This window comes from Leptidea sinapis, chromosome 13, assembly GCF_905404315.1.
Source record: "Leptidea sinapis chromosome 13, ilLepSina1.1, whole genome shotgun sequence".
Classification (NCBI taxonomy): domain Eukaryota; kingdom Metazoa; phylum Arthropoda; class Insecta; order Lepidoptera; family Pieridae; genus Leptidea; species Leptidea sinapis.
Window position 1 is genome coordinate 7641480 of NC_066277.1, and position 15820 is coordinate 7657299.

The window sequence follows — 15820 nt, forward strand, 5'->3', positions numbered from 1 at the left end:
AAAAGCTACTACCACCACCACCACATTACACCTATGACTCTTGCTTAAGCACCATATAAAGTGCAGGAAGAAAAAAAAGCTCCTTAATGTCTACATTATGAATCTACAGCTTTAAACACAATTTCTCATAGCTACTGCCAAATATTCGTTCCATATTCCTTAACAATACTTATGATGAACAGAATTTGGACCAGCTATATAATAAGTCCAACATAATTCACTAACTGCTGTTGAGCTTACAACCATATTCAGCATGGAATATTTAACATCGTTGAAATTGTACATTTTGATAAAAGGGTGGAAAGTAAGTTACTTGCAATAACCTACCCACCAGTGTATCACGTTTTTCAATACAGATATGGGAAACAGTCAAATATAGAATCAAAGATTTAAATGTGTTTATTTGAACATACCTACTTTTAGAAAATTTGGAACCTTTTTTTTACAACGAAACTAGGAAACGGAATCATACCCTTCTACAGCCTATTAGAGTTTTTAACAAAAATGTTAAATGCAAACAGGTAATTAAATATAATACACTGCCATATAAAATAATTTTGAGAATTCAATGCTAAGCCGTACTGTTTTATTTATAATTCCTCGTATAGAATCGATCTGATTTTATTCTATGTATGAAACATCCTTGCTACTATACTATTTAAATTGACTTATAAATTTGCAACTGCATTGTAAAAGTAAGAGTCAAGCTCGTAAAAAAAAGTCGCATCCGCGTAAAAGAAAGATGCATATGCAAAAGGTTTAATTTTCGAAACATAATAACAGCCTCTGGAAGTACGTCATGTTTTACAACTGCTAAAAAATAAGTTACACTGTGTATGTATGTAAAATCCAAGAGAACATTGATAGAAGAGTATTTATTACTGAATCACCACAGCAGCAAAAATGTAAAACTTCGTTTCAGCGATTTTCAGCGTTTTTAACGCAATTGTTATGCCACTCTAAGACAATCAACAAATATATTATGTGAATATAACGAAGAGTCACAAATCTGGCATGGCATTATGACATAACAGCACAATGTTACTACTTGTTTTATTAGTATTGGTTCTTCCTCTCGTGCACAGCAATTCTACTGAGTGTCCTAATATTAAAACGTCATTGAATTCTATACGAAAGAAACGTCATTTATTATTTCCGAAAGGTAGCAACATTGTGGTAAGTTTTGCATATTTTCCATCACTTTTAATGCTTTTGATATCCTTTAAATTATTAAAAATTAATAAAATAAATTAAAAAAAATATAAAAATAGCTAAACTCGATATTTTGTAGATAAATTCTATGGGCTAATGAGATTTAACGTCTAATGTCTCAAGGTGTGGAGCGTAAATGCGATTCCGCTCAGAATTTTAGGTTTTTTAATGATTCTGAGCTGCACTGTATTGAAGTCGGCAGAGCGTATTACTTACCACCAGATGAACGTTAAAGCATAACTTATAGATTAAGAAAAGTCGTGATAACTCAATCGACTCATCACGACTTTTGTTAATCTATAAGTTTTTTAGTACATTAAAATATTGTGATCTTATTGCTGTTCTTAGAGAATATTAAATTTAATTTTTAAATGTTGAAAATATCCATACTTTTAATATTTTCTTATTACATTATATTGTTACATCTTAACTAAATCAAGGTTTCGAACATTGATTATGCCTACAACTCGAATTAGTAAGTATTTTGTTGGGCGATGCTTAAAATATTCTAACATGATCCAAGAAAAAGTACAAATCAAATGTGCTACCAAATTTACTACTTAGGTTACTATAACATAAATGAATTCCTTAATGTTACCACAGATTGGCAATGGAACGACTGCCCTCAGGCTATTTAAATTGTATATATTATTCTAATTACTTAGCTTGTGATGAAATTGTATTAAAAAAAGAAGTATGCCGAGTTTTTTGCGCCCGTTCTTCTTAGGATGATACAATATTGAATATGTTATATATTTGACGTTCAATATGTGATTTTAAATCCTTTAAAATTTTTAATGAAAAAAATATTTTAATTTGCTTTAGATGAGCAAATCAACCATAAACATGTGATTGATCATAACTAGATTGAGACTTAATATATAATTTATAACTTAAGCCTTGTAACAATGAATTAAGATCCCTAGCATTATGAATTAAATATTCAACAACACTAGAATTATTCTATTTTATTGTTTTATCACACCTTTGTACTTAGCAGTACTTAAGTATTTTTTCGAAAAGGTTTCTAAAAAAAGGGATTAAGAAAAATTCCTAATATAACAGATGTTTAGTTAAGACAGGTGCGGGGGTGAGAAACCCAGGTAGTAAGCAAGAGCTAATTGTATGGGACTCGAGCAGGCAGTCTCTAACTACCTTCGATGTACGACAGACCTCTGTCCTTTAACTCTGCAATTTTTCTCAAAGTTTAACCGCCACGTGAATCCTAAACTATAACATCATATTAAATGTTAGTATCCCACAAAATCCGACACTACATTATTACCAATGGTAAAATTTAAATGCTGCAGAAATATTCTTTAAGGAAGAATGTAGTGTATCAAGCCTGATATTTTTATTACAGCTATCAGTGTCTTTGTTACAATCGCTTCTTACTCATGTACCATCTGGTTGGAATGCAGTTATGGAGATAGACTTGTTGTATCCACTCCCGGACGAAGAGTTTTCCAAACAGCATAGGAGACGAAAACTTCATCACCAGCAGAAGAGAGATTTTTGGGAAAGGCTGGAGAGTGCTATCAATTTGTAAGTCAGAAATATTATTCTCCAAAAATCCAAAACAATCCCTATTCTTCAAGAACCGTTACGAGTTCTGTACATTTCGGGAAATATTTAAATATTACATTAACGCAAATATTAAATGAACTACCAACGATTGATTGGTTTGAAGCTTAAAATTATGAAAATTAATTAAAAAAAAAACTAACTCAGACTGCATCGCGCATATATATATATATTGAACATTATGACTCATATTACTAATATTAAGTTTTTTTTTATAGAAAAGGAGGTCAAACGAGCGTACGGGTCACCTGGTGTTAAGTGATCACCGCCGCCCACATTCTCTTGAAACAACAGAGGAATCACAGGAGCGTTGCCGGCCTTTAGGGAACGTGTAAGCGCTTTTTTTGAAGGTACCCATGTCGTATCGTCCCGGAAGCACATTCCACAGCATTGTAGTACGTGGGAGAAAGATCCTTGATAAGCGCACTGTGGAGGAACGCCACAACATCTAGATGATGAGGATGATATCCTTAATTCTGGCGTGCCTTGTGGAATTCGGCGGCGGGAATCAGGTGAAACAGCTCTTCGGAACACTCCCCGTGATAGATGCTGTAGAAGACACACAATGAAGCGACGTTTCTACGCAACGCCAAGTGATCCAGCCGTTCACAGAGTACTGGGTCCTCGAAAATTCGAGCTACTCTGCGTTGCAAGCTGTCAAACGGATCGAGCTGATACTGGATTGCGCCAGACCAGACAGAGGTGACGGGCAATACTCCATGTGTGGCCGGACCTGCACTTTGTAGAGCGCTAGAATGTACTTGAACGGCTTGAAGTATTGCCGTGCTCTATTAATGATGCCCAGCTTCTTTGAAGCCAATTTGGCTTTGCCCTCCCACGGAATTGATATCACTCAAGATTTCGAGACCCAGTATTGCGATACTAGGCGAGGCTGAGACTGAGTTAAGTGGCCTGACCGAAAACGGTTTCTCTTAAAATACGATAAACTTTCTAGAATATGCATATTGTAAGCGTAAGCCCACCATAGTGAATTACACTTAAGAAAATCATCAAATAGGTGTAAGGCTATTGGGAACTCATCAAAAAAAAATATTTAAACTCCCTCCATAAGTGACATTAAAATTCCCTCCGTCCACATCGATTAATAAATATGTAAAGGAATAGCAATAAATAATTCTCAACAAATTGCTGACCTCCGTAATAATACAATATTTGCAAATTTGAGACATTACAATTATAATAATACTCACACTGATATTTGCTTTAAACAAGTAAAGTCAGTAACTAATTCCATTATCTAACGCCATGCACTCACACTGAAGTAGCTTCTGCACTAAAATCTTTGAGAGATACACAATCAATAGGTTATGATGAGATCTCTACCCAGCTGCTAAAATACTGCAGTAGCTATACCTTATTTATCGAACTGCCCACTTATCTCATATTATTATACTTTTTCCTAGGTGAATCTCCCGGACAAACAATAATAAATATAATAATAAAAATGTAACACATACGCTAAAATCTGTTTCGTGGTGTGTCTTCTGGTACGTGGTCGCCATTTGACGACTTTTATGCCCCAACGGCCATCTGTCCGTCGAACTATGTCCCTTGCTTACTGCCACTTCAATTTCGCAATCATTAGGACAGTGGCGGTAACTTTGGTTCTCCTACGGATCTCCTCATTTCTGATTCGATCGGGCAAACTCCGAGCATATGTCTCTCCATTGCCGTCTGAGCGACCATACGCTTTTAGCATACTACCATAAGTCATCACTGGCAACACACACTGGTTGAAAACCTCCAGACACTATGGTATTTGGGACGAGAAGATTTTACGGAGCTTCCCGAACGCTGTCCATCCGAGTTGAATTCGACGAGTGACCTCTTTCGCGACATTGGGTCTACCTAACTGGATTGTTTGTCCGAGGTAGATTAATTACTCGTTCCCAATTGTTATGGGAGTTGGTACGACATGATAACTAACACTAAAAATTGTTGGTAAAATCTCTGTCAACAAATTAACAATAAAAAAATAATAAAAATCATCTGAAATGAATAAATTTACTATTGAAATAACATTTACAAAATGAACGAATCACTAAGAAGAATTTCAATAAGAGACTCATTAAGTTCTGCTTGAAATTGCAATAAGGACTAAATTGTTTGATAGTTGCCGTGAAAATTGAAGTCCGTCTTTAAGTGAACAAGTTCAATACAAGTTCTCTTTCTTTTTTAGTTAATTTATCTTGTTAAATTGGAAATTTTAATAGATTTACGAAATTAATTGACCCTTAAAAAATTGTTAATAATAGAATAGAGGCTTAGATGAAGCTACAACCTGAGAGTTGAACAAAGCACACACGATTTTATGACGATACGTCACTTGAACGGTTAGCTCAGTTGGAAGAGCACTCGCACGGAACGCGAGGGGTTCGGGTGCCACATCGTTCAAAAAAAATTGTTTTCAAAATTTTATTTGTGTATTAACCGTAGAAGTGAGGGTTATCAAATTAAAAACATAACAACCTGTTTAGATTTGCAAGAGCGACATCTCAAGTCAATGTCCTAATATGCAAATACTGGGGTTGAGCAGGTTATTAACTGTAAAGTTACTGCATACATGATGTTATGACGTTACGTCACTCCGAACAGTTAGTTCAGATGGAAAAGCACTTGCACAGAATGCGAGAGGTCGTGGGTTCGAGTCCCGCATCGATCATAAAATTTTGTTTTTAAATTTATTTGTGTTTTAATTGACCCTATGATATTTTTATTGGTTAGCTGACTAAAAGTAGATCTTTCCAGAAGCTCTCAGGGCATAATAATTTCTCCAACAAAGTTCCCTTATTTCTTAATATTGTGTAACCGTTGTTTTTACACTCCACGTATTTCACAATAATATTATGTATGATACTACCTCTGTTAGTTAGGTTCTTCTACAATGGTTGCAAGGTCTCTCTGTATCTTTTACTACATATATTATGGAAAGTGTTCAGATGACTTGCTGTGATTAATACCAGAATACGAGCATTTAGAATCTTCCACTTTGAAATGAGTTATTTCACTGTGATCATATTCATATTTAGCAATCGTACAAATTTTCTAGATTTTAGTGTTATGTCAGCAACTAGGTCTTTATATGAATACCAAAATATAAATAAATATAAATTTTATTGTACTACTTTTTCTTGTGTCTTGTAGAATATTTATAATTAATAAAAATGTGTGCATTATTAATATTTCCGCTTCATCGATGATTAAATCATTTGTAGAATACATATGAATTAAATTTGTATGAAATGCCAAAATATATATATAAAAATGAATTGCTGTTCGTTAGTCTCGCTAAAACTCGAGAACGGCTGGACCGATTTGGCTAATTTTGGTCTTGAATTATTTGTGGAAGTCCAGAGAAGGTTTAAAAGGTAAATGATGAAATAAATATGAAAATTCTTGAAATTAAATAAAAACAACAATTTTGCTTTTCCTTTGATGTGTTCAGAAATCAAATTGAAAGAATAGTTTAAAATGAATATTATCTAAATAGAATTTATATCTTTCTAACATTATCAGGAGGTCAAAAATAAATTTATACAGAACAACGTCTGTCGGGTCAGCTAGTATAAGTATAATTATATAAATATTTTGATAAATAGTTTATATTTGGAATTATATGGCTAAAACAATTAATTAGTAACATTTTGTCGTTGATTTTCAGGCACAACTTAAACGGCAGAGCATGTGTTCTAAGGAGTGTTTGTGAAGCTCAGGGACAATTGGCGCCTCCAGGAAAGTCACTCGTGCATGATCTTCTAAGGGCAGTATTTATGTACGTTATTTTTTTCTTCGTATCTTAAAAGTAGTCTTATGTATTAAGCTTGGTTCGTTTCTATGAGTCCCGAATCCCATTACTGAACATAATTATCGTGATCAAAATGTGAAATTACACCTGCGGTATTCTAGGAACGTGCATTTTTTGCCTAGCAACGCCTCTTTATGGAATCAATTACCGGATTCAACTTATCTTCATAGAAGAAAATCTTGTCAAATCGCTAGTCAAATACCTTAACTTCTGTAAACGTTAGTCTATATTGTCTAATAGCTCTAATTGATAAATCTAAGACTTGGTGGAGCTGGTAGACGTATCGCTCTCAGATCAAATTGTCACTGGTATGTCCAGATAAAGCCTTAGATATACAAATATAAATGTAACTCTTACATTTTGTCCATACAATGGCATCACTTTCACTGCGTAATATTTGTTCTTTTTAAAGGATTAAAACGCGTGTACTAGGCTACTAGCATTGTCTCTGATTTTAAAACAGAAATACAGTGCAGGCCTCCCATGCTTATGCATTATTACGAGGTGAAAACTAAAAACTAAAACAAGTAAAATGTAGTTAAGCAATTGTGCGTTTGCATCACGATAGAAATTAATCTTTTCAAACCGAAAACGAATTTAATGTAACTTCGTTCTGCAAATAAACTAGTAATGTCCAACGAGGGGCTCGTTTTGATTGATTTATTATTAAAAAAAATGTATTTTGTTATAATAGTGCAAATTGGTAGAATAATCATAAAATAATAAATGAAAGGTAAAAAAAATAGAATATGAAAGGTCATAGACAAAAATCATAGTTATTGCACGGACGAAAAAAGAGTAACTCCACTCCTCCATTAACACGTGAAGCACTCATTATGCTAGTGTGTTAGTGCTAGTGAAGTTACGGGGGATACCAGATAAAATTTTTTTTTTCTATATTAGTCTTAATATTATATAGCCACAATTATTTTACCTCCAATTTTTAATTTCTGATAGGCAGAGTATTTCCTGAAATGGAAATACATATCGCACGCATACTATGAGTAAATAAATTACATATAAAACAGTAACCCCTTGGAATTAAGGATTGCGAGTTTAATTCTGATTTACAAAAAGTCATTTACTAACATTTTATATTTTTAAGAATACTTAGTATTTTGGCATTATCCTAGCATGAATGACTCGTTCGAGCATTTCGACTGGAAACTTTCGAATAACACGCGTGTTGTTTTGCTCCAAGACTTGAAACAAAGCGGGATTGTCCGCATAAACTTTAGACTTTACATATCCCCACTGGAATAAGTCTAACGGTGTGATATCACACGATCTTGGTGGTCAATCGACGGGCCCAAAACGTGAAATTATGTTCTCACCGAAGTGTTCTCTCAAAAAATCCATTGAATGATGCGATGTAAGTGGCGCCGTCTTGTTGAAACCAATTGTCGCCGAGATCACGAGCTTCAGTTTCAGGTATCGAATAGTCGGTTATCATGGCACGATAACGGTCGCCATTGACGGATACGTCGGCATCATTTTTGAAGAAATATAGACCGATGATTCCACCGGCCCATAAACCACACCAAATCGTTGTTTTTTCTGGATGAAGTGGCAGCTCTTGAATCTCTTCAGGTTGCTCTTTGTTCCAAATGCGACAATTTTTTCTTGTTTACATACCCTTTGAGCCAGAAATGGGCCTCATCGCTGAACAAAATTTGCCTTGAAAACGTCAGATGTTCTTGGAACTTTTCAAGAGGCCATAGAGCGAAGCGATGTCGCTTGGCAAGGTCGAGCGTCTTCAGTTGTTGCACAAGCTGTATTTTGTACGCTTTTAATTTAAGATCTCCGAGTCGCAGTCCGAGTTGCTGCGAACGGCGCCGAATCGACTCTCCACGGTCTTCGTGTACACTCTCAGCTACAGCCGCTGTATTTACTTCACTGCGTGCTGGACGTGGTCTATTCGGTCGAAAATTATCCAATAATGAATGCTGGGTCTCAAAATGGGTGATGGTGTTGCGAACAGTACGCTCAGTAGGCCGATTATATTGACCATAAGTTGAGCGAAGTGCACGAAACACATTATTCACAGAACGTAATTTTCGTAATAAAGTTGAACGATTTGTAAACGTTTTTCAGGCATAAGTCTTTCCATTATGAAATACTAAACAAAAAAACATGACAGCATGACAAGGCTCACACGTAATCTGTCAAATAAAGGCAATTTAAAAAGTATCTCTACTGGGATCATCCAATATTATTGAAATTGTGATAGTATTTTAACATTTTTTCAGGCCTCAGCTGCACGAGGATGACTTCAGATCTGAAATGGATGAATCATACAATGAACTGCTGGATAATGATTTTTGTGAACAGGCTAACGATTGTCCTATTTCTATTCTTAACTCTATATTAGCTTTTAATAGAAATAAATTTTAATACATTATGATAACCATTAAATAGTTTTATTATTGTATCTGCATTTTGTGTTTATTTTCACCAATATCAAATCAAATAAAATCACTTTATTCATGTAGGTCAAGGAAATAACACTTATGAATGTTAAATGTAGTCTTTTCTTTTGATACTTACCACCACATTGGAAAAGGTTGGGCTTCAATGAGAAGCAGTGGCAAGAAACTCATTGCAGCACTTAAAAAAATCAACATTTTTAGCTTCATAGTTTTACATATCATTTCAATTATAATATATGCAAATTGATGCAACAAAAATACACAATGCCTTCAGTAAATCAAAAAACGTAAATGTAAATTAATACGTAAAAACAAGAGAACTGTGTACAGTAGCTGCATCAATGCACACACACCGTAAATAAATAAAGGTATTTTTTATCAAAGATGATAAAAATAATAGAAGTTTGTATTTGTTAAGATTTTAACATCATGAAGCGGAGTTTCTGGTAACAAGTATCATCTTGACACCACAAGTCATGCCCGTTCACCAGCATGAGGTATGGACCAGCAAAATATAAATATTTTATCTATATCAATTTATTTTTTATTCGTTACTCACTGAAGCACATGGAATAATTCTGGTGTTCTATTGTAATGTAAAACTTCACGGATTTATATACATATTAACGAGTAGGATGAATTTAGAATTCCTTCCAGTAGGTAGCGATTTTTGACATCTTAAATTTTAAATTAGTTATTGTTGCAAGCTTAATAGCTCCATGGGATTAAACTTGAAAAAAAATCTAAGTGAATACAAAAGCGATAAAATACGTGTCACTTTTAAGAAAATGGCAGCTCATTGTTGACATTTTCTGTAGAATCAGATTTCCTGTATCCTTTGACAGCTTCACTTCACTGACACTTCACATTTTTTTTTGTTATTTTATAATTTAGTTTACTTTTAATTGTGTTTTAGAGTAACTAACCCTCGTGTCGGAAATAAAAGGCTTATTTATATACATATTATTTACATAAAATATAATTATACATTAAATGAGCTTTGATGCAAATCGAATTTGTATATTTAATTCAAGAAGTGTTTAGATTTTAAGGAGCGACATCTCACGTCAAATTCCTAATACGCAATTATTGGGATTGAGCAGGCTATCAAAGGTAAAGTAGGTAGATTCTGTAGATGGAGCCACAACCCGAAAGTTGAACAAAACATACCAAATTTACGAATCATGTGGCATTTTAGGTGAGCAAATTACGTAATTACTTAAGAAAGGACTCATAAGTAGGGACTGAATAAAATGACCGACATGGATAGCAATATTATTATGAATGGAACTACTAACGTTAATACAAATCTTTCGTCTAAATAACATTAGCACAGATATAATGTTGGATTTTGCAAAATGCTACCAAATAGCCTCAATAGTGATGAAGTCTGATCTAGCAGATCAGCTAAGCTATTTACACATACACCAGCACGTAGTGGTACATTGTGATATTTTCAAATATGCAAAGCGTAGCTAGAATGTCTAAACAGGCACGACTGGCTGTTTAAAGCGGCATGTTGCTTCCTACGCTAACTGCGTGGTGAATTTTGAGTGTACATTTGTGTGTAAGTGTAACGGGAAAAATAAATTCATTCTTGAAGATTAATCTTTATATAAATCCAGTGTCCTCGTGTTTGTTTCCAGAGAACTCCTTAACTAATGAACGGATATTAATGGGTTTACTTCATGGAGTGCAGTTTAGCCCAACTTGAAATGATACTTTTTATTTCGATTTGGGAATGATAATTATTTTTTATTTCCAATATTTATACTACACATATCTATTTTCTATGAGATAAATTTATAAAAACAGTATTTTATTTATTATGTACAAACAACGTCTGTCGGGTCAGCTCGTTAATTATAGTTTTTAACTGATATGTGTTGCCGTGCTTTTTAGAAGGAAGAAATAGTAAAACATAATATTTTTTATATCCAAATATGGTAGTCAAGTAGTAGAATATCGAACTCGGTTATAAGCTATAGTTTTAAACTCTTCAAATATTTTTAAACACAATTTTAAAAGCAAAGCTTGCCTTGGCTTAGTTCATATTATTTTTGAGTCTTAAAAGCGTCTTAATTTGTTCCTTGGGTATGGCTTATTTATTTTCAGCGTGAACTTATTATTCACAACTATAATATTAACTGCTGCCTGTACTGCAAATAATACTGTTATAAAATATTACGACATAATTTAAATATCCCCGAAGTGTTTATCTTGAGTGAGTTATTAAGTTAATTGTTTTCATGCACAGCCATTACGAGCCTAGAATAACTTCCAGCGGTATTTCTCTATAGATATGACATGGATAAACTCAAAAGAAGCGCTTTTAATGTTGCCATTTTCTTCTAAATCCTCTGGTATTTCATATACTGGTTGGGCGGCTTATGATCGGTTTTGAACTTCCTAATCTTACAATATGTAATTACATTGCGTGATCCGATCGGGAATATGCTGAAACTGATGGAGAAACAAGAATGCCATGAAAACTTTAAAGTTTGTGCCACAATGTTAAGTAATTCTTGTGTCAAGATAGTGACAAACGTAGGTCTGTTTTATCTGTCGTCTCCCCTGGACGAAAAACCTGGTGTAATGTATTGAATTGCTATTAAAGTGAAATATTGTTATATATATAAAAGCGCCTATATCATAAAAATGTGTTTAGTTAATCCTGATGTATAATGTGGAAAGTTTCGAAGATTAAGTTATAATAACGATGTAATTCAGAATGGATAAAGATACATTACAACCATAAGCCTATAAAATGACGACACCGTGAAAACATACGGGTATATATTTTATCAATTATCGCTCACCATATTCAACTCCATTGGCTGTTTTCTTCTCTAAAATAATTTCAAATTATTACTGCTATTAGTAAAGATATCTAGATTTCATTCATTCTTGCACTTCTGTCTGTAACACACATCGATAGTGTAATTTATTCCATCGAGTGTTTTAAATTGTGTGTTAGTTAGTTAGTGCTTGTTTAGACAAGTCCTGCTTAGGTACAACCCTATCTATAAGTCCTTAAGAATAAAATTCAAAACGTTTAAATATCTTCATAATTATTTGAAAGATGTTGTGTATTTATCGATAAGCGATCGTATAAACAATATCTTGATTTTAATCTTCAAATTTTGTTTGATACTTATATGTTTTCTTACTTCAAAACATTTTTGAAAGGTTTTGATAAGAGTATATTAAGGAGGAGAAACTAGCGTACAAGTCATCTGATGGTTAATTACCATCGTCACCCATGTTATAAGTTTAGATAACTTCAAAATGCAATTTTTCCGAAGGTATCTATTTCGCATTGACCCGCAAACCCCGCTCTGAGAATTTCGTTTTTTTTATCAACTATTTTATGGTCGCCGTAGGGTTGTCCTTTCTGTTGATTTCTATTGTGGCGATGTTTCTCTGTACTGTAAATGCCGTATACATTTGCGAATTTTTTGAGAATTGTTAAATAAACATGTGTTTGGTATTAGTTACAATGTCATAAACTTATTTCTTAAACTATACAACAACCTCGGAAGAAAATCATCACCCTAGTGATTAATTGTAATGCAATTTGATTTAAAAAAAAAAACACACAAATCTCGCTCGTTGGTGGCACATTATTATTATAATAGTCTGGGGCTTGAAGAAAAAGTTAATATATATTTTATATCAAAACAATTCGTAAACGTCACGAAATAAGCTCCGTGTATTTTCAGGAGAGTGTTCGTATTAACTTAATTGCCTTATAATCCTTGCACGTTAGGCTTATCTGCTACACGTGGTCTGATTATATTATTATTGAGTGTTTTTATATTATTATCTGAATGGTTGAAAGATTATATTTCCAGAGCTAATATAAATTAAATTTACCACGTGCAGTTGAATGAATGAAAAACATGAACACAAATATCATAAGATCAAAAGATCATATTAAATCAAGCAATTCATTACTGTCTGGAATGAATATCTTGATTTGTGTTTAAAACGCAACTTTGTTATGTAAACTTATTAAATTTTAGATGTTCCCTCATTTAATCATAGATTCAAATTCAAATATTTTTATTCAAGAGTGGACTTCAAATCACTTAGTGAAAGGCGAAAAAACTACCACCCATTCGAAATAGTATGCCTCAGACCTGAGAAGAACGCGCGTAAGAAACTCAGCGGGATTTTTTTCTTAATTTAGTTAAAATTAATGTAGTATCGTACATTAAAATTTATAATTAAATAACCTGAGGGCGTTCGCTCTGCCACTCCCAGTCTGTGGATATCGTTAAGAAAGTCATGATTGTATCAGACTTTATTTTGCGGAAATCTAAATTTTTTGGGTTATCTTGAGGTAAAAATTTGTCTTCAATCAATTCGACACGTGTATTGCTTCTACACTGCCTCGTGTAGAGGCTTATTGTTATAACTTTTCCCCACAAAAGTTTTAACCATTCTTTTGAATTTAGTAACACATTTGTTTTGTAGATTTTCTAGGAACATGTTATAAAAGTATATACATCGCTCAATAAAAGACTTATTCGACTTAACCGAGTAGTTGGCATAATGCAAGCAACAGTCAAAATGTTTATTTATTTATTTTTTTATATCATATTATATTTCTTCCATCATCACATCAGTTTCTTATAATTGGTCCAATTTTGATAGCCTTTCAAACTATTTTTTTTAAATCCATTTATAAACGGAAGGGACATGAGGTACTGAAAACCTCCTATTTCTTGAAGTCGATCGAAAATAGCAAAAGGAATTATTTTAATAAAATGAACTTTATTTTAGCCGTACAGTGATTCTGATGTAGTTGGCACGGGTTCTTTACAAAAGTTATTTTCTTCGGACGCCAGCAATTCGTTGCTTTCCTTGAAACACTTATCGTTTTAAACCAAACGGTTGTTGGCTTTTATTGAATTTCGATTCGCAGTTTGAAGAATTACCTTGAACTATTTCGCTCGGGAAAATATTATGAATTAGCTGTAGACTTCAATAGTTGGAGAATGTTTTCAGCGATTTTTAAACGAAAATATTTGTTCTTAATTAAAAAAATTTGATTTCTATATAATAACTTTAATTTCGTATTCACCGTGTTGTCATAATTGACTTTTTAGTGCACTGAATGCATGAATTCATAGTGTTATCTAGTGTGGGGTAAGGAACTCTCGTTATTCTTAGCCTTCTACAAAAGTGCTTTCGTATTTTCGTGACAACTGAGCTGAAAATGCGTCATTTATGACGTAAAAATGTGAAGGCAGAAAACATGCGTAAAAATTATTTTAAATAAGCTAATAAATAAAAATTCATGTTACCTAAATGGCAAAATTTATGGAATTTAGTATTTACCAAAACTCTGTATAAGGTTGAGCAGTAATGAGAAGTAGTGGCGAGAAAGTAATTGAAACCCAAAACACAACAGTTTCAGCTCAACTTCACTGATGTTTGAGTATTTTTGTTGTATCACTTTACACAAATAAAATTTGAAAATCAAAATTTAAGAACGATGCGGGACTCGAACCCACGACCTCTGGCGTACCGTGCCAGTGCTCTAAGCAACTGAGCTAACCGTCCGAGTGAAGTATCGTCATGAAATCTTGTATGCTTTATTCAACTCTCAGGTTGTGGCTTCATCTACAGGATCTACTTTTCAGTTGATAACCTGCTCAACTCCAATATTTGCATATTAGGAAATTGACTTGAGATGTACTCTTGTAAATGTAAACAATTTGTTATGTTATTAAAGTGATAACCCTCAATTTTAGGATTAATCCTAAAACGTAACAAAATGAATCACTATAATTAAAAAATAGGAGGCATTATATTTACAATTACCAAGATATACAGTCTGGCGCGACAATGGTGACATTAAAGGAACACATGGGTAGGGACGAATTCATAAAAAAATAAAATAAATTTTTGATTTTGACATTTTCAACACTAAAATTATGGCTGTTGCTAGTCATTCGATTGTCGTATGAATAATAAATAATTATTTGTCCGACAATTTTTATATTAATGAAAATAGAGTCAATTTTATATTAAAGCAACAAAGAAAATAAATTTATAAACAATTATATTAGTTATTAGTTAATGAGCGAATATATTAATAAAAATTTTCGGACAAATGGTTAAAACTTCGCGTAGCACGAATTTTGAGGTAAAAGTATTGTATTTGATACAAAGTAGTGCACCATTCCAGAGAAAAAAGCATTAAACTTACCCCAAATTGTTAAATTTTTAAGGGTTTGGACATTTTTATGGGGAGAAAGGATAGAGAAACGCCTAGAATTCGTTTCTGGCACTCGCCGGCCGCAGCTGCGACCCGCTACGCTTGCCTCGTGCATTGCTTTAACATTTCTAACATAACCTAACCTAATAAATTTTTATGAATTATAATTGATAGTGCTTTGATCCACGATTATAGTGCTACTTATATTATTAAAATGTAATGCACCGTTTTTTTAGATTTCGGTACAATAATATAATACTTTGAAAATAATGTAATACTTTGAAAATTGTCGGACAAATAAATGATAGTTATTCACGATAATCGTATGATTTAAAAAAATACTCAACCGAAAATCAGATGAATAGACACTTCCTAAAATTTAGAAAACAAAATTTAATCACCCTTTCGTGGGCGTTATTCTATGAGTTCTGACGGCTACGGCGTGACGTGGAAGAAGTAGGTGTCAGTGTCTACGCTAGCTCGCGGCTACTAGCTTATTTACAGGATGTTCTGAAATGATGTTATGGAAAATTGATTTAT

General features: G+C 33.3%; 1 protein-coding gene and 1 non-coding gene across 2 annotated transcripts; one reads left to right on the forward strand and one right to left on the reverse strand.

Annotated features, from left to right (window-relative positions):
- Positions 1-1014: 1014 nt before the first annotated feature.
- On the forward strand, positions 1015-9059 carry LOC126967596 (uncharacterized). The gene is made up of 4 exons (XM_050812130.1): positions 1015-1176; positions 2576-2757; positions 6479-6589; positions 8872-9059. The coding sequence occupies exons 1-4, from the start codon at positions 1039-1041 to the stop codon at positions 9014-9016; spliced, it is 576 nt and encodes a 191-aa protein (XP_050668087.1). The 5' UTR covers positions 1015-1038; the 3' UTR covers positions 9017-9059.
- Positions 9060-14548: 5489 nt separating this feature from the next.
- Positions 14549-14622, reverse strand: Trnat-ggu (transfer RNA threonine (anticodon GGU)). The gene has a single exon. It is a non-coding gene; the product is annotated as a tRNA-Thr (tRNA).
- Positions 14623-15820: the final 1198 nt, after the last annotated feature.

What these genes read in the sequence shown, in the direction of transcription:
- LOC126967596 (XM_050812130.1), top strand. Translation starts at nt 1,039, where the DNA reads ATGTTACTACTTGTTTTATTAGTATTGGTTCTTCCTCTCGTGCACAGC. An exon ending in CGAAAGGTAGCAACATTGTG is followed by an intron (nt 1,177 to 2,575) that starts GTAAGTTTTGCA and finishes TTTTTATTACAG; the next exon opens with CTATCAGTGTCTTTGTTACA. An exon ending in CTTCTAAGGGCAGTATTTAT is followed by an intron (nt 6,590 to 8,871) that starts GTACGTTATTTT and finishes ACATTTTTTCAG; the next exon opens with GCCTCAGCTGCACGAGGATG.